General features: G+C 38.6%; 1 protein-coding gene across 1 annotated transcript in view; it reads right to left on the bottom strand.

The window, feature by feature from the left end:
- Positions 1-11,925: 11,925 nt before the first annotated feature.
- Positions 11,926-20,399, bottom strand: part of PolrMT (mitochondrial RNA polymerase) — a 301,092-nt gene continuing 292,618 nt past the window's right edge. Inside the window, exons 21-22 of the mRNA XM_070104506.1 lie at positions 19,737-19,828; positions 11,926-13,220 (exon numbers count right to left, since the gene is read on the bottom strand). Of these exons, the coding sequence (XP_069960607.1) occupies positions 13,091-13,220; positions 19,737-19,828 (222 nt within the window). The 3' untranslated portion in view covers positions 11,926-13,090. The remainder of the gene's footprint in view (positions 13,221-19,736; positions 19,829-20,399) is intronic.

Below are 20,399 nucleotides of genomic sequence, written 5' to 3'. Positions count from 1 at the left end.
CAGTGTGTGCAGTATAAAAAAAAATCCTGCAGCACACATTACATAATGAGAAAAAAAAAAAACTTTGACAGTGTTTTTGGTTTAAAACAGCGACTTTGCACTGTATTTTCGTAAGGGATTTATGATGGTATTCTAGTTTTCCTGGTCTCATTTTATAGAATGGAAGACATATTACAGAAATTGAGACGATTTTGATTGGTTTTACAATGAAAAGCACCTTGAAATTGAGCTCAAAACAGCAGAAATCTTTGATTTTTGCCAAAGTTCAAAAGTAAACAAATCATGCTACGCGTCCAATACACGTCAACTGGTGAGTCTAATATTCTTCCACAAGTACGCTGATATTATTTATACCATTTCTACACTAATGCAGTAGTCTGCATAACAGAAAATCTTCAATTTTTTGTGAGAATAAAAATTCAAAGTGGAAAGCAAAAGAATGTAAGAGGGGCATTGGGATGTGACTAATGAACAGAGGAAATGTTATTTTAGTGTCAGGAATGTCTTTCTTGTTTACTCTGGACCCTATCTGGAAATTGGCATCTTTTGAAATTTGTGTGAAATTGGCAAAATTGCTAAATTCTGACCACTTTATTGGATAGTTGAAATCGGTAAATGGGTGGTTTCTTGTACTCATTCGATTGAAAAAATGGAGTTCTAGCAAAATAGTTATGATTTTTGTCGACTAGTACACTTAAATTGGCCGAAAATAGGGCTCAAAGTGGGCAAAATCGCTGATGCGTATTATTATTATTATAATCAAAAAGAAGCGCTAAGCCACAAGGGCTATACAGCCCCGCTGATGCGTAAACATCGTCAAGACCGCTAACTTCGCGAGAGCATAATTCCGTAAGTTTTCCATCAAATTTCATACTTTTCGTGACATTATGATCGGAAAAAGATTCCCTATCTTTTCATAAGAAAAAATATTTTTTTTTTTTTTTAAATTTGTCGACCCTGAGAACAAGTCTGGGAGAGGACCTGTCGACCCTGAAAGGGTTAACAGTTTCAACTACCCAATAAAGTGTTGTTAGGTAAGACACATATGCAACAGTTAGGTATCTTTATTTAGAAAAGTTTCGCCTACACAGTAGGCTTCTTCAGTCAAGTACAGAAAAGTTGATAGAAGCAGAAGATACTTGAAGACGATGTAATCAGTCCATCACCCTTGAAGTTTTGAGGTGGTCAGTCCCTCAGTCTGGATAAGAGTATTGTTCCATAGTCTGAAACAATATGGAGTTGAAGTGACAGGATGGAGCCTATATACCGCCAGGAGGTGAGATGTAGGCCACTAGTAGAGGTAAGAATGTTGTCGTTGGAAGGTCAGGTCCCTCTCAAATCCAGCCATTCTCACTAGCAGAAGTTAACAAAGTTGATTTCAGGTCTGCACCAAGATACCCTTGTGTTGCAGTGTCTGACAGAGTGAACATTGAAATGGTATAAAATACCGACAGTTTGTTAGGTAAGACAGTTAGGTATCTTTATTTCGAAACATTTCGCCTACACAGTAGGCTTCTTTTCTGTACTCGACTGAAGAAGTCTACTGTGTAGGCGAAACTTTTCGAAATAAAGATACCTAACTGTTGCATATGTGTCTTACCTAACAAACTGTCGGTATTTTATACCATTTTAATGTTTACCCAATAAAGTGGTCAGAAATTAGCAATTTGGATCATTTCAAAATAGGATCCAGAATAAACAAGGCAGACATTCCTGGTACTAAAATAACATTTTCTCTATTCATTAGTCACGTCTCCAGGCCCCTCTTATACTACTCTTTCTTTCCATTTTGAATTTTTATTCTCACAAAGAGTATTAGATTTACTGTTATGCAGACGACTGCATTATTATAATTGCGTAAATAACGTCAACCCATTCATGACTGCACATTAGACTGGCCAGTTGGACACGTATTGGGCAGTGACATCATTTGTTTACTCTTGCACATCAGCAAAAATTGAACATTTCCACTATATTGAGCTCAATTTCAAGGTACGTACTTTTCATAGTGAAACCAATCAAAATCCTCTCTTTTTCTGTAATATATCTTCCATTCTATTAAAGGAGACCAAGAAAACAAGAATACAACCATAAATACTATATGAAAATACACCACAAAGTCGCTGTTTTAAACAAAAACACGATCAGATTTTTTTTCCTTATTATGCACTGTGTGCTGCAGGATTTTTTTATACTGCGAACACCGACCACGCAGACCCATTCTTTCACATGTAGGCCTACCAGCTTTCTTCCACCAGATTTGCAGCAGCTAGAATTTTGGAGTAGTATTACGGGATCGACACTGGCTCTCAAGCCGTAATATTATGGGACTGACACTGAAAAGGGTTAAAACAGCAACCTTGAGGTGCATTTTCGTATGATATTTATGGTTGTATTCTCACTTTCTTGGTCTCATTTGACAGAATGGAAAACATTACAAAAATAGAGATGTTTCTGATTGGTTTCACGATGAAAAGTACCTTGAAATTGAGCTCAAATTAGCAGAAATGTTCGATTTTTGCCGATGTTCACGAGTAAACAAATGATGTCACCGTCCAATACGTGTCCAACTGGCCAGTCTAATGTGCATTTATTATAATAATGCATAACAGTAAATCTTCCAGTTTTTGTGTGAATAAAAATTCAAAATGAAAGCAAGAGTAATATAAGAGGGGACTGGAGATGCGACTAATAAACAGAGAAAATGTTATTTTAGTGCCAGGCATGTTTGTATTGATAATTTTGGACCCTATTTTAAAATTGACATCTTTTGAAATCTGTTTGGAACTGGTCAAATTGCCAATTTCTGACCACTTTATTGGGTAGTTGAAATCAGTAAATGGGCAGTTTCTTGTACTCAATCGATAGAACAGGTGAAGTCCTAGCGAAATAGCTATGAGTTTGGTCGACTGGAACAATAGAATTGGCTGAAAATAGGACTCAAAGTGGGCGAAATCTCCGATGCATATATATCGCCGAGACTGCTACCTTCGCAAGAGCATAATTCCGGAAGTTTTCGATCAAATTTTCTACTTTTGGTGTCATTACCCCCGGGAAAATATGTCAGCATAGTTGCTGATCCTTGTGTTGTATAGCATATCATAGTATCATCCATGTGCTTTATATAGAAGATCCCTTTTAGGCCTGTGACTGTTTGTGTGACGTCACGGGATACAGTTTGAGTGTGAGGCAAGCTAGCTACCTCGGCCTCAGTCGGCGCATAGACATCCAGGCTAGAACACGGCAAGGCTGGGCTCCATCTCCCATTACCACAGTCTGACAATATAGCGTTACCATCCAACAAGTGTGTCTACCTTCAACCCTCGACATCTCCTTTTAAGAACCCCTACGATAAATGGTGGCAGCGGAGGGCCTGTAATCCTGACGATTACAGCGATTTCTGGAGATAAATTTCTACCGGTCGCCATCTTGTGAGTAGGCCTGCTGAGAAGGTTAACGCCAGCTATCTCAGCTAGTTCCTCCCGCCCAAGTTTCTACCAGCCACTACATTATTCTCTGGTCAGTCTCTTTGTATTAGTGTTTATCTGCTTATTTGCATCACTCCCGAGGGGTTGACCCGAGTTTGCAAAATAAGCCAGCTTCCAGTCTGTGGTAGGGGAGTCAGACCAACCGAGTCCAGTCCAGCCTAGCCTACTCCATCCAGTTTTTTGCCTGCCAAGCCAGCTTTCCACCCCTGCTGTGCTCATAGTGAGAAGTTATCAAGCTATTCTGTGTGAAGGGTTAAGATAAGCCAGCAAGAAACTAACCCAGGTGTCTTACCCCAGTACTTAGGCAAGCCACGTGGGTACAGTCTTCATCGCTTGTGATTCAAGCTCCAAGCCATTCTGAGTGCTCTTTTTCATCCCTGTGGTGTTGTGGTATTTCGTGGGTGTATTTTAAGCCAGCCAGCTTAGAATATCTTCGCGCCAGTGTGGTTGTCCTCAGTGAGGCTTACGCCGTTCAACCCATAGGCCCACTCACCACGTGTGCCTCACCACCCCCGGTCTTAGCCCTGTTAAGCCCACCCACCCACTCACCACGCAGCCTCAGACGCCTCACTCAGCCATTAACCCACTCACCCAACCTCTACCAGTGTTTGGTATACTACGAGGGGTTATAGCACCATATTTTAAGGACCACATAGGGGTCAAGAGCTAGAGTGTGTCTTCGACAGTGGCGCCATCGTTGAAAAGCCTCCTGTGTGAGTCTATCATCGATTTAAGCGCAAATTCTTCGAGTGTGGAGAGAAGTCAGTGATCGTAGTCAGCCACCAGTCTCCTCTACCCTCCACCTCCAACCTTCCACCATCTACCTCGTTCTTCATCAAGTCGCTACAGTGATAATATTTTTCATATAGACATTTGCGAGTGTTGAAACATTTCTTTTGTGTTCCAGTGATTTTTTTTAGTGACATTCAGTGACTCTCGAGCAGACTCAGTGTTTATTATATACTGTTTGCAATAATTTTTTTATCTTCTTAATTCAGTGCTAATTTTCGTTCATTATCTTATGTCTGTTGTGTTGTGTTTCTTTTTATACACTTGAAGTAAGTACTTAGTGTTTTTTCTTTGTTGTGTGTGCAACATATGAGCAGTATAGAACTTGTGTTTACACTTCAGAATCATCTAGTGTTCTCAGTGATCCAGTGAATTATTTCAGTAATTTATTTAGTTGTGTCCTGCATCACAACTCAGTGTTGTCTCAGTTATATATAATTTTTTCATCCCAGCATTTGTGTATTCTTGTTGAACATTCTTGTGTTCATATTCTTTTCATTTAGCCAGTGTCTAATTTGTCTTATTTCCACAGACAATAGTGTCATTGTTTTGTGCAAGATAATTATTATCTTATCAAAGTTTTCACACATCAAGTTTCATTGCAAGAAAATTCTAGTATTGTGTTTATGTTGATGTGTTGTGTTCTGCATCACTGTAAGTGTTGTGTTCTGCATCACTGTAAGTGTTGTGTTCTGCATCACTGTAAGTGTTGTGTTCTGCATCACTGTAAGTGTTGTGTTCTGCATCACTGTAAGTGTTGTGTTCTGCATCACTGTAAGTGTTGTGTTCTGCATCACTGTAAGTGTTGTGTTCTGCATCACTGTAAGTGTTGTGTTCTGCATCACTGTAAGTGTTGTGTTCTGCATCACTGTAAGTGTTGTGTTCTGCATCACTGTAAGTGTTGTGTTCTGCATCACTGTAAGTGTTGTGTTCTGCATCACTAAGTGTTCAAACTTTTTTTGTTTTGTGTTTTAGCAGCTATTATTTTTCATGTTTCATTGAACAAATTCACTCTTAGTGCAATTTTTAGGTTCCTCTTTTAGAGTAAATTGTTCTTTTGCTTGTTAAGTGTTGTTTAAGCTGCAGTTAAGAGTTAAAGTGTTCAATCAGTTCATTCCTTGATATATTTCTTTTCTTGTGTGTGTACTATTTTTTTTTTTATTATTGCACTTTGACTCATTTTGCAATAATTCTTGTGCAAACATTGTGTTACCATTTAAAATTTTTCTTGCAGAGATTTTATGCAGTGTTGTGCAATACTTGTTGATTAGCAATTGTTAATTGCAATATTACTAAAGTTTATTTCAGTGCAGTTTCATATGCTCTGTTCTGTGCATATTATTTTATTCTTTCTGTGCCATTTTATTTTATTTCAGTGAATTGTCCCAGTTTGTTTTATTTTGCACAAGCTTTATTGAGTCCATTTTAACATTTTTTATTGATTTATCATTTTATTGTGTATTTCTCTAATAGGTAGTAGGTTGGTAGACAGCAACCACCCAGGGAAGTACTACCGTCCTGCCAGATGACTGTGAAACAAAAACCTGTAACTGTTTTGCATGATGGTAGGATTGCTGGTTTTCTTTTTCTGTCTCATAAACACGCTAAGATAACAGGGATATCTTGCTACTCCTACTTACACTTTGGTCACACTTCACAGACACACACATGCATATATATATATACATACATCTAGGTTTTTCTCCTTTTTCTAAATAGCTCTTGTTCTTTTTTATTTCTTCTATTGTCCATGGGGAAGTGGAAAAGAATCTTTCCTCCGTAAGCCATGCGTGTCGTATGAGGCGACTAAAATGCCGGGAGCAATGGGCTAGTAACCCCTTCTCCTGTATACAATTACTAAAAAAGAGAAGAAGAAAAATTTTATAAAACTGGGTTGCTTAAATGTGCGTGGATGTAGTGCGGATGACAAGAAACAGATGATTGCTGATGTTATGAATGAAAAGAAGTTGGATGTCCTGGCCCTAAGCGAAACAAAGCTGAAGGGGGTAGGAGAGTTTTAGTGGGGGGAAATAAATGGGATTAAATCTGGAGTATCTGAGAGAGTTAGAGCAAAGGAAGGGGTAGCAGTAATGTTAAATGATCAGTTATGGAAGGAGAAAAGAGAATATGAATGTGTAAATTCAAGAATTATGTGGATTAAAGTAAAGGTTGGATGCGAGAAGTGGGTCATAATAAGCGTGTATGCACCTGGAGAAGAGAGGAATGCAGAGGAGAGAGAGAGATTTTGGGAGATGTTAAGTGAATGTATAGGAGCCTTTGAACCAAGTGAGAGAGTAATTGTGGTAGGGGACTTGAATGCTAAAGTAGGAGAAACTTTTAGAGAGGGTGTGGTAGGTAAGTTTGGGGTGCCAGGTGTAAATGATAATGGGAGCCCTTTGATTGAACTTTGTATAGAAAGGGGTTTGGTTATAGGTAATACATATTTTGAGAAAAAGAGGATAAATAAGTATACAAGATATGATGTAGGGCGAAATGACAGTAGTTTGTTGGATTATGTATTGGTAGATAAAAGACTGTTGAGTAGACTTCAGGATGTACATGTTTATAGAGGGGCCACAGATATATCAGATCACTTTCTAGTTGTAGCTACACTGAGAGTAAAAGGTAGATGGGATACAAGGAGAATAGAAGCATCAGGGAAGAGAGAGGTGAAGGTTTATAAACTAAAAGAGGAGGCAGTTAGGGTAAGATATAAACAGCTATTGGAGGATAGATGGGCTAATGAGAGCATAGGCAATGGGGTCGAAGAGGTATGGGGTAGGTTTAAAAATGTAGTGTTAGAGTGTTCAGCAGAAGTTTGTGGTTACAGGAAAGTGGGTGCAGGAGGGAAGAGGAGCGATTGGTGGAATGATGATGTAAAGAGAGTAGTAAGGGAGAAAAAGTTAGCATATGAGAAGTTTTTACAAAGTAGAAGTGATGCAAGGAGGGAAGAGTATATGGAGAAAAAGAGAGAAGTTAAGAGAGTGGTGAAGCAATGTAAAAAGAGAGCAAATGAGAGAGTGGGTGAGATGTTATCAACAAATTTTGTTGAAAATAAGAAAAAGTTTTGGAGTGAGATTAACAAGTTAAGAAAGCCTAGAGAACAAATGGATTTGTCAGTTAAAAATAGGAGAGGAGAGTTATTAAATGGAGAGTTAGAGGTATTGGGAAGATGGAGGGAATATTTTGAGGAATTGTTAAATGTTGATGAAGATAGGGAAGCTGTGATTTCGTGTATAGGGCAAGGAGGAATAACATCTTGTAGGAGTGAGGAAGAGCCAGTTGTGAGTGTGGGGGAAGTTCGTGAGGCAGTAGGTAAAATGAAAGGGGGTAAGGCAGCTGGGATTGATGGGATAAAGATAGAAATGTTAAAAGCAGGTGGGGATATAGTTTTGGAGTGGTTGGTGCAATTATTTAATAAATGTATGGAAGAGGGTAAGGTACCTAGGGATTGGCAGAGAGCATGCATAGTTCCTTTGTATAAAGGCAAAGGGGACAAAAGAGAGTGCAAAAATTATAGGGGGATAAGTCTGTTGAGTGTACCTGGTAAAGTGTATGGTAGAGTTATAATTGAAAGAATTAAGAGTAAGACGGAGAATAGGATAGCAGATGAACAAGGAGGCTTTAGGAAAGGTAGGGGGTGTGTGGACCAGGTGTTTACAGTGAAACATATAAGTGAACAGTATTTAGATAAGGCTAAAGAGGTCTTTGTGGCATTTATGGATTTGGAAAAGGCGTATGACAGGGTGGATAGGGGGGCAATGTGGCAGATGTTGCAAGTGTATGGTGTAGGAGGTAGGTTACTGAAAGCAGTGAAGAGTTTTTACGAGGATAGTGAGGCTCAAGTTAGAGTATGTAGGAAAGAGGGAAATTTTTTCCCAGTAAAAGTAGGCCTTAGACAAGGATGTGTGATGTCACCGTGGTTGTTTAATATATTTATAGATGGGGTTGTAAGAGAAGTAAATGCGAGGGTCTTGGCAAGAGGCGTGGAGTTAAAAGATAAAGAATCACACACAAAGTGGGAGTTGTCACAGCTGCTCTTTGCTGATGACACTGTGCTCTTGGGAGATTCTGAAGAGAAGTTGCAGAGATTGGTGGATGAATTTGGTAGGGTGTGCAAAAGAAGAAAATTAAAGGTGAATACAGGAAAGAGTAAGGTTATGAGGATAACAAAAAGATTAGGTGATGAAAGATTGAATATCAGATTGGAGGGAGAGAGTATGGAGGAGGTGAACGTATTCAGATATTTGGGAGTGGACGTGTCAGCGGATGGGTCTATGAAAGATGAGGTGAATCATAGAATTGATGAGGGAAAAAGAGTGAGTGGTGCACTTAGGAGTCTGTGGAGACAAAGAACTTTGTCCTTGGAGGCAAAGAGGGGAATGTATGAGAGTATAGTTTTACCAACGCTCTTATATGGGTGTGAAGCGTGGGTGATGAATGTTGCAGCGAGGAGAAGGCTGGAGGCAGTGGAGATGTCGTGTCTGAGGGCAATGTGTGGTGTGAATATAATGCAGAGAATTCGTAGTTTGGAAGTTAGGAGGAGGTGCGGGATTACCAAAACTGTTGTCCAGAGGGCTGAGGAAGGGTTGTTGAGGTGGTTCGGACATGTAGAGAGAATGGAGCGAAACAGAATGACTTCAAGAGTGTATCAGTCTGTAGTGGAAGGAAGGCGGGGTAGGGGTCGGCCTAGGAAGGGTTGGAGGGAGGGGGTAAAGGAGGTTTTGTGTGCGAGGGGCTTGGACTTCCAGCAGGCATGCGTGAGCGTGTTTGATAGGAGTGAATGGAGACAAATGGTTTTTAATACTTGACGTGCTGTTGGAGTGTGAGCAAAGTAACATTTATGAAGGGATTCAGGGAAACCGGCAGGCCGGACTTGAGTCCTGGAGATGGGAAGTACAGTGCCTGCACTCTGAAGGAGGGGTGTTAATGTTGCAGTTTAAAAACTGTAGTGTAAAGCACCCTTCTGGCAAGACAGTGATGGAGTGAATGATGGTGAAAGTTTTTCTTTTTCGGGCCACCCTGCCTTGGTGGGAATCGGCCAGTGTGATAATAAAAATAAAAAAAAAAATTCTCTATTGCATTGAGAGCAAAGACAACTCACTGCGCCATTCATTCAATTTAAAGTAAAAGTTGAGCAAATTAGAGTTGAGTAAAGTACAAGTTCACTTCATTTTCAAAGTGTTGTTTGTTCAGTTGAGTATTTTCTTTGTGACTGTGAGTTTCATTACTTACTGTGTGACCTGTCAATTTTTTTTAATTACTTATGCAGAATAGTTAAGCATTTTCTTCCCGTTTAAGCTTATTGTGTCATTCTCTCCATTTTTTCTTAGCTTTATGCCCTTCAGTAAGTTCACTGAGAAGATGTCCCAGTCACTTTTGAATGTTCACTTAGTGTATCATGCCAGTCAAAGTCAATATGAATCAGTCCACAGTACCAACATTCCTTTACTGACTGAAAGACAATACCTAGCCCTTGAGCAATGTGTTTGTTCTCTCAGCTTGTATCTGAGATTTGTTAAAGTGCTGCAAAATGTGAAGTTCAGATTAAGCTCCTATAGATCCGTGAATTGCTTATTAACATAGCCGAGCGGTCAGGCACTAGTAATACTGTCACTCCTGTCTGGACTCCAGCCACAATATCGCACCCGCAGGATAGTGCTGAGACTACTATCCTTGTGATGGCGACTTGTTCAAGTATTCGTTCCTTCCCAGCGGATGCTTTGAGAAGAACTTTACTTGCAACGAGTTATGCCATCTCTTGCTGATGCCACAAGCCGTTGCAGGAAGATGTTTCTGTGGCTAGTGTGCTCACTTGAGTGTTGTTGTTGTCCCTTGTGTTTCAGATTGTGATCCCATCCTAGTTGACAGTAATCAGTGCATTGTAAGAAGTTATTTCTCTAGTAACTTTCACGTGTTGCTAACGTTTGTAAGTGTAATTTCTTTATAGCTGATACCTCGTGTCACTGTGTGCGACTCAGATTGAATATCAGCATTGTTGACCGTGTTCATTTATTTTCTCCTGTGCTTGCAGTTTGAGATAGTAGATTCGTTCTCCCTTGCTCATATTGCGTGTTATAGCGTTAATTTTTTCAACCAGGGAGAGTCATCCACTCCGAGTTTGTGCATTCCTCCAGTAAGAAAGAACCGATCCCTTGTGTTCTGGTGATTCGATTCCTGCTCCAGGAAGATCTTATTCTCACTGTGAAGCCACCAGCACCCATTAGTGACTTTGTAATACGCCAAGAATTACTGTATCGAGCAGTCGAGTTGAGCACTCCTAGCAGAATTATTATTATTATAATCAAGGGGAAGCGCTAAACCCGGAGGATTATACAGTCACTAGTGAATGTAGCTGTATCTTTTGTAGATACTCGTTCAGATCGTCCATGTAGCTGTATCTTTTGTAGATACTCGTTCAGATCTCCCTTAGTCAAGGCATGTGTTAGCCATTGCAGAGGAATTCGATCCTCCCAGAGATGATAACCATTCTGCATATGTAAACCTTACCCTCGCAGAATTGGGTTTAAGTGTAAACAGCCTGTATAATTAGATGTCCGAGATGAATGAAATTATCAATTGTGTGTTTTGTTATTAGCTGATTAGTTTGTCAGAAATTTTCGTGTTCACGTTCCCTCCAAATTCTGAGAATTTAGCAATAGTCTGTGTGCACCAGATACCTTTGCTGTTAATTCACCTTGTATATATATTTATTCTTCCTCAGAATCCGTAGAGTGCATGAATACAGATCGATCGATCAATTCCATCCCATATTGTACAATAATTTGTTCTTATAGTTTGTAATCCATTACGTTAAAAAATCATTACGTTAAAAGTGATTACGTTAACACCCATTACGTAAAATTAATTTTGTTAACATCCAGTATGATACCATCCATTAGTTCTAAGTTATATATGAATTTGTTATTGTATAGAATCAGCCCAGAACCACCTGCCTGTTCAGCCTATAAGATAGTAGTGTATGTCGAGACGACATATGTAACATGACCGAGCTGTCAGCATAGTTGCTGATCCCTGTGTTGTATAGCATATCATAGTATCATCCATGAGCTTTATGTAGAAGACTCCTTTTAGGCCTGTGGCTGTTTGTGTGACATCACGGGATACAGCTTGAGTGTGAGGCGAGCTAGCTACCTCGGCCTCAGTCGGCGCATAGACATCCAGGCTAGAACACGGCAAGGCTGGGCTCCATCTCCCATTACCACAGTCTGACAATATATTGTTACCATCCAACAAGTGTGTCTACCTTCAACCCTCGATATCTCCTTTTAAGAACCCCTACGACAAATATACTCTATCATTTCATAATTTTTTTTTTTAAACTCAACATAGAGCAAGTTAGTGAGCACGGGTCTCGACAGTGAAAGGGATAATACACTTGAACTTTTGGAAAGCTTCCAGACATAATGGAGAGACGCGAAGCTTAATGAGGATGTAGAGTGGCTCGTGGTGACTGTATTAGCGAATCAGGTGGGATGGAAGGGGGGGGGAGGGCGCATAACAAGTTTTGGTCATAATCTGAAATGTCCGTATTAGTGAAATGCTGTAAAGTGGGGCCCTATTGTACAACTTATTTGCAGTATCCCTAACAAATCACAAATTACAGTGAACAAATAAGTTTCATGGAACAGTTTTGTTCTATATATTAGCAAGCGAAAATTTACCAATCAATAAAATGGTTTACATATTTATAATTTGGAGCAGCCAAGCATAATAATCTGAATACAGTGGACCCCCACTTTACGATCACCTCCCAATGCGACCAATTATGCAAGTGTATTTATGTAAGTGCGTTTGTACGTGTATGTTTGGGGGTCTGAAATGGACTAATCTAATTCACAATATTCCTTATGGGAACAAATTCGTTCAGTACTGGCACCTGAACATACTTCTGGAATGAAATAATATTGTAAACCGGGGGTCCACTCCACTGTACTTACATCCTAACATTATTTTTCAAATGGCAACTAAACAGCATCACTCAATAAATTGGTCACAAGAACACCATGGTTCTTCAGCTATTGCATGAGCTTAGTATATGATAAACTCAATGTAAACAAAACAAAACTTGAAATTTGTGAAATGTGTGTATACTGTATTTTGAATAATGCCAAGGTCAAAACAAATGAGGTCAGAAAAATGAGACAGAAGAAAGACAAATGAAAAAGACATGTATGACACAAGTTATGAGAGTGTTTGTGTTACTGATGACAGCATAAAACATTACACACAAGATACAGGATGACGCCAAAGCCACAATGTCGACATAATGAAAGAGAAATGTAATGATAACCTACAAATTAAATTAGTGAACATATAGCATTACCAAATTAAACATTACAAATCAGATAAATTCATTGCAATTTTTTCTAATTAGTAGCAAATTTGACTTATTCACAAGCAACTCTCTGAAGAAAAGAATTTTTTCTCTTTAAACTTCATTTTCTCTCTGGAGCTCAACCTTATTTCTGATATACCTTTGACAGGTTTGAAGAGTTTTCCTACTCCTGTAGCCTAGCCCTGGGCTAGGCTTGGCTTTGCTTGTGCTTGCCTGGTAAACCAGGCTGTTACTACTGGCAGCACATTCCTTGAGACCTTGAATTTATATATCTAAATGGTTCTACAAAAATTCAGATGTAATAATAAAGCTAATACGAGCTTCAGACTTTCACCTATAGATGGTTACGTAGAAAACTTCCTATTGTCCTCAGTCACAAGAATCATTTTTACCTAACACAGATGACCACAACCTGATCAAAGATAATGAAGAATATCTACATATGTATGTACAGTTATGAGAAGAAATATAAACTATCATGAACACTATTTATGTCAAAATCTCCTTTGGGTGGTATCTTGGAGACAAAGTTGATGATCCTCTTCTTGCGAGAATCCAGAGCTGCGTTCTCATGGCCAATATCACTGTAAAATATAAACACAACTAAACATCTGAAGGTACAGGGACATCACACACTGAATTACTGTAATTATATTAGACAACAAATGTTAAGGGAGAATATGAAATTATGAGATAATTCAGAAACAAATAAAATTTCAGAACAGTGGAACTTCGGTTGTTCAACTTAACTTGTTCCAGATATTGATTTGACAACCAAAATCGATGAAAACCAAAGCAATCTTTCCCATAAAGAATAATGTAAATAGAATTAATCCATTCTATACCCCAAATGACAATATAATAATTTATTAAAAATGTACTACAACATAAAACTGTAAAAATGAATACTAAAAAAACTTTAACTGAAATACTGTACAGTAAATGAAAATTTAGGTGTCTCATACCTGTCAGAGGAGAGGTAATGGCATACTGGAAGCAGGAGGTGGAGGAGGGGGTATGTTACTGCTTAGAAGTCCCCCCCTTCTATTAACCCTTTGACTGTTTCGGTCTTACATATACGTTTTATGAACCAGCGTTTCGGACATATATATACTCAATAATTCTAGCAGCTTCAAATCAAGCAGGAGAAAGCTGGTAGGCCCACATGTGAGAGAATGGGTCTGTGTGGTCAGTGTGCACTGTATAAAAAAAATCCTGCAGCACGCAGTGCATAATGAGCAAAAAATAAATCTGTGTTTTTGGATTAAAACGCCGACTTAGAGGTGTATTTTCATATAGCATTTATGGATGTATTCTCATTTTCTTGGTCTCATTTGGCAGAATGGAAAGCATGTTACAGAAATAGAGATGATTTTGATTAGTTTCATGATGAAAACGACCTTGAAATTGAGCTCAAAGTAGCGGAAATGTTCGATTTTTATCAATGTTCAAGAGTAAGCAAATCACACCACACGTCCAATACACACCAACTGGGGAGTCTGATATTCTTTCACTGGTGCACTGATATTATTTATACCATTTTTACAATAATGCAGTAGACTGTATAACAGTAAGTCTTCTATTTTTTGTGAATAAAAAATCAAAATACGTAGATAGCAAGAATACTATAAGAGGGGCCTGGAGATGTGATTAATGAACAGAGAATTTGTTAATTTAGCCCAAAGAATGTCTGCAATGTTTATTCTGGAGCCTATTTTGAAAATGGAATCTTTTTTTAATTTGCCTGAAATTGGCTAAATTGCCAATTTCTAACCACTTTATTGTGCAGTTGAAAACGGTAAATGGGCAGTTTCTTGTACTCAACTGATAGAAAAGAATTGAGTTCTAAACAACTAGCTACGAGTTTGGTCGACTGGAACAATGGAATTGGCCGAAAATAGGTTTCAAAGTCAGCAAAATCGCTGATGCGTATATATCGCCAAGATCGCTAACTTCACGCTAGTGTAATTCCGTAAGTTTTAGATCCAATTTCGTACTTTTGGTGTCGTTACCATCGGGAAAAGATTCTCCATCATTTCATAAGAAAAAACAGTTTTTTTTTTCTTCCAAAAAATTTTCGACATAGAATGACAGTTTCAGAAAGGGGCTTGTGACAGTCAAAGGGTTAAACCTTTCAGGGTCCAGAGGCCAAATTTCAAAGTGTGCACCAGTGTCCAAGAATTTTCAAAAAATAATTTTGTTATTTTTCTTTTTTTTTTCTGAAGGTAATAAAACAAAAAGTAAGAAATTTGATGGAAAACTGACAAAACTATGCTCTCGCGAATTTTGATGTGTCAGCAATATTTACACATTGGCAATTTTGCCGACTTTGACTCCCATTTTAGGCCAATTACATTATTCCAGTCGACCAAATTCTTAGCTATTTCACTAGTATTACTTCTATCGATTGAGCAGAAGAAATCACCAAGTAAACTGTTTCAACTACAAAATAAAGTGATCAGAAATTGGTAATTTGGCCAATTTAATGCAAAGTTCAAAATATTCCAATTTCAAAATAGGGTCCAGAATAAACAATGCAGGCATTCCTGGCACTAAACTAACATTTCATCTTTTCATTAGTTATGTTTTTAGGCTTTACAAATGGATTCCATTTTTATTTTTTATTCACATAATGAATTTTTATTCAAGCCAAAAAATAGAAGATTTACTGTTATGCAATATTGTAATAATTGTATAAATAATATCACCACATTTGTGAATGTATATTAGACCCACCAGCTGGCATGTATTAGACTTGTGAGGTCATTTGTTTACTCTTGAACATCGGCAAAAATTTAACATTTCCGCTACTTTGAGCTCAGTTTCAAGCCATTTCCAGTACTAAAACCAATCAAAATCATCTCTATTTCTGTAATATATCTTCCATTCTATCAAATGAGACCAAGAAATTGCAAATACAACTATAAAAAACGTATGAAAAAACACTGCAAAGTTGCTGTTTTAATCGAAAATTACGTTTTTTTTCTCTCTCATTATGCGCTATGTGCTGCAGGATTTGTTTTATGTGGTGCACACATACCACATAGGTGTATTCTCTCATATCTAGGCCAAAATTTACCATTCACAGCTTATCAGAGTGAGCTGAGCTCATGTTGTAGATCTACGGTTTGGACCCTCAACGTAAAGCCGTAGATCTATGGCACAGACCCTCAAAGGGTTAATGTTAGGAAACTGACCTTCTGGTGTTGTTTCTTTCTTTGTCTCTTTTCACCACTAACACCTTGTTCTGGCTCACTGATTCTATGTCTCACTAAAAACCTGTCCAATGAGATATATTTCAGGCTCCAATTTAACACTTGTCTAAACTGAGACATTACACAGTCACTGTGCATGTTAGAGAGATGGATGGTCACTGCTTGTCTGGACGATGTTTTTCAGCAAACTCCTGCACTTCATGCCATTTAGCACATGTTTCCTTGACAAGTGCAATAGGCACATCATCCCTTCCCTTCTTGTCCTCTGATGACAACTCCTTCAATGCAATCTGTTGCTGCTCCTGAAGGTCTACAAGTTCTTCCATGGCGAGTTCAGTTCTATGCTCCTTCACATCATCTTCAGTTACCTCCAGGCCCAAGGTTTTTCCCAGGGGCACAATATCCTCTAATGGCTCAGGCTCATCTTCAAGGCCTTCAAAATCCCTGGCTGCCACTAAGTCAGGCCACAATTTCTTCCATGCTATGGTTATAGAAGACACATTTCCCCCATGCTTTGTCTGTAAGCCTCAAGCACCTGAGAAAAAATGTTTTAATTGTTTTTCAAAATCTGTTAAGGGGTTAACAAAATTGAAAACCAGTGTGACCACACCATGTGACCTGGTGCATTGATATTTGTTGTCTCAGTGAAGTGATACTCGTTCTTTGTCTCTGTGGCATCAAGGAACCTCAATGAAGGTTCCTTGATGCCGATGAGGAATTCAGAATGAAAAGAATTTGACCTACCCTCCATTTCCTTGGATCTAACCTGATTGCTTCTCATTCCCCCAGACAATGGATGGCCTCTACAGGTCATACAGGACTCATCTTGTTAACCCTTAAACTGTCCAAATGTAGATATGTGTTCACCTGTGTGGCACTCCGAATGCGTATTTTGAATTTTTTTTTTAAATTGAAGAGGGCAATTTTCTGTGTGGTACAAGACCAAAAAACATTTTTAGGACCAGTACTTACGGAGATATAAGACCGCAAAGTTGGCTCTGGATGCTTACCTGACGGCAACATCCAGTCCTGCGGTTTGCGTAAGTGTTCCTGATTTACCTTTTTTTCTCATTTTTATTTTAACTGATATAATTTTTATGTTTTGATAATTACAATTTATAATGTTCTTGTGATTTCATAGCCAATCTTTGTTCTAACACTAATATTATGTACTGAAATAGTACATAATATTAGTGACATAAAAGGGGAGTGTTAACCCCTTGGCTGTTGCAATCCCAAATCCTGAGGTGTCTCCTTGTGTTGCACATTGAACAAATGTGACACCACCTATGACTGCTGCCTACGGTTTATAAGCTCATTCTCCGCACGTATGCCGTATTTTATTCAAGACTGATGGACTGACCACATCGACTCAAGGTTGAGGGACTGATTACCTCATTCTCCTCCTGTTCTTCAAGATTCTCCTTTGTATGGACTGATGAAGCCACTGTGTGGCAAAACGTTTCCTCAATAAAGATACCCAAGAGTTGCACATGTGTCTAATTTATCAACATGTTGGTTCTCTGCACCATTGATCTACAAAGATGTTGTGCTGTTGCTGTTGGGTGTATAAGGGCCACTGAGAGCATAAGCCATCTATAATGGTGGTGAAGGCTGCAGCTGAGGCGGTGGTGTTTTCTGTACCCCTACATAGGAGTTAGAAGAATCTTGGAATCACTGAAGAAGGCTCCCTCTACCATCACAACCACCCTCTACCACCATCGCTACCACCCTCTACTACCATCACAAGCACCCTCTACCACCATCACTGCCACCCTCTACCACCATTACTACCACCATCACTACCACCACCATTTTCGTATTTTTCTACAAACCTTTTCTTGAATTATATTATGTTTCTCCCATTCTTTACCAAAGGGCTGGCACTAGAAGCTTTCTTTGGGCCCATTGTGGCTTATTTAGCAGTCACACACAATAAACTATTTCCAAAAACAATGATTATGAAATTTTTGTATGATCTGGCAGGATATGTTCATTCACCGAGAAACAACGCTACGAGAAACAACGCTACACTGGCTGAGAATGCGTGAGGGAGGCAGCTTTGTCTGTGCGCTGGGCATTGGACAGGTTCTGTACGACCGACAAAAACAGAGGTAACAGACGAAAACGAAAGCCAAAAAGCGACGAAAAAAGTCAGCCAAAACCGAAATCGGCGATAACAGAGATCAACGAAAACAGAGGGTACACTGTATTGTGAATTATTTTTTCATGGGAAGTGCTAAACATGTAGGGATCATTCAGCAGCACTTGGTCATGGGAAGCAATCAGGTTTACTCCAAGGAAAAGGAGAGCTCCAGTTCCTTAGATCAAGAACCCTTCTACAAGCAAGCAATGCCAGTGCCAACACTCTTTAAGACAGGTGGGGATGTTGCAGTTCAGAAGGTCATGTGAACTGTGATGTTTGTTCACATTTGGTAAACAGCTGTAGAATAACCAATGATGAATATATACACCTTTTTTATTTTGGTCACTCCGCCTTGACAAGAAACAGCCAATGTATCAGCAAAACATTAAGACACCAAATAATGCAGCATTTCAAGCTCAAAGAGGCAACTTAGATCAATGTTGCCTCTCGCAACAATGAGTATTTAATCTTGGATACAGGAAAACTGTCTCAACAATTGGTACTATTTTAACCCTTCGACTGTCGCGGCCGTATATATACGTCTTACGAGGTACCGTGTTTGACGTATATATACTCATAAATTCTTGCGGCTTCAAACCAAGCAGGAGAAAGCTGGTAGGCCCACATGTGAGAGAATGGGTCTGTGTGGTCAGTGTGCACCATATAAAAAAAATCCTGGAGCATGCAGTGCATAATGAGAAAAAAAAAAACTCTGACCGTCTTTTTTAATTAATATGCCAACTTTGTGGTCTATTTTCGTGTAGTATTAATGGTTGTATTCTCGTTTTCTTGGTCTCATTTGATAGAATGGAAAACATATTATAGAAATAGAGGTGATTTTGATTGATTTTACTACAAAAAGAACCTAGAAATGGAGCTCAAAGTAGGGGAAATGTTTGATTTTTGCCAATGTTCAAAAGTAAACAAATGATGCCATTGTCCAATAAATGTCCAACTAGCCATTCTAATATGCAGTCATGAATGGGTTGATGTTATTTGTACAATTATTACAGTATTGCAGTAGTCTGCATAATAGTAAGTCTTCTATTTTTTGTTTGAATAAAAATTCAAAATAGAAAGCAAGAGTAATATCAGAGAGGCCTGGAGACATGACTGATGAACAAAGAAAATGTTATTTTAGAGCCAGGAATGTCTGCATTGTTCATTCTGGACCTTATTTTGAAATTGTCATATTTTTTAGTTTTCGTGAAATTGGCCAAATTGCAAATTTCTGACCACATTATTAGGTAGTTCATATTGGTAAATGGGCAGTTTCTTGTACTCAATCGATAGAAAAAATGGAGTTCTAAAGAAATAGCTATGAGTTTGGGCGACTGGAACAGTGGAATTAGCCGAAAATAGGGCTCAAAGTGGGCAAAATCGCCGATTTGTAAACAGCGCCGAGGTCGCTAACTTCACGAGAGCATAATTCCGTCAGTTTTCCATCAAATTTCGTTTTTTTGGTGTCATTACAATCGGGAAAAGATTCTCTATCATTTCATAAGAAAAAATAATTTTTTTTTTAAATTTTGCGACACCAGGAGACACCTCAGGATTGGGGGTTGCGACAGTCAAAGGGTTAAATAAGTTTGTTTATTGCTATACTGTATTAGACTATTCATATACGTACTTAGTCACACATGAATGGTTTACATTAATTTGTACATTTACAGTACAGTACTGTACACATACAATGATGAAACAATACAACTAAAGTATCAACCACCACCATCACTTACCTTTCAGATAATCTGAATGTCTTCTGTATGAATTTGGAGAGATCCTCAAGAATGGGCTGCTGGTGTAGGGCAATGAACTGCTCCCGGCATATCTGTGGACAAAGGTTTTCCTCCTCAGCTTAAATGTAAAACTAAGTTTCTTAATCATGCACAATTTTCTTAAGTGCAGTTATCCTGTTCTTTCTAGTATTCAATAAACAATAATAAATCAAGCATATATATAGGACTAGGTAGAGGCTGATCATATTAGGTAATCTAATGTACTACTGTTTACGATCCATCATCTCATGACACAAATTTTCAAACAAATGCTTCCCTCCCTCTCCATCAGGTTTCATTTCTTCCTGACACACCTGCAAAGCAAACAACCACTCCCCCCATATAATACAAAAGCAATTCAACTGAAGAAGGAAGGATGGGAGCTTACTAAAGCTGGCAATGAAGTCTGTTAAGTGTTGATCGAATGATCTGAAGAAGTGTTCTCAGTGGAAACTGTGAAAATACCAAAAAACCAAGGGGACAGACAGGGTACACCGACAAGTACTGGAAGGTATTCACACAACATTGAAAGAGGTAAAAGAACTTTTGATGAAGCTGGATACATCAAAGACAATGGGACTTGACAGGGCGTCATCATGTATTCTGTGAGAAACAGCATAACAG

The sequence above is a fragment of the Cherax quadricarinatus genome, chromosome 92 (genome assembly GCF_038502225.1).
Source record: "Cherax quadricarinatus isolate ZL_2023a chromosome 92, ASM3850222v1, whole genome shotgun sequence".
NCBI lineage: Eukaryota > Metazoa > Arthropoda > Malacostraca > Decapoda > Parastacidae > Cherax > Cherax quadricarinatus.
This window is presented reverse-complemented; position numbering and strand designations above follow the sequence as displayed.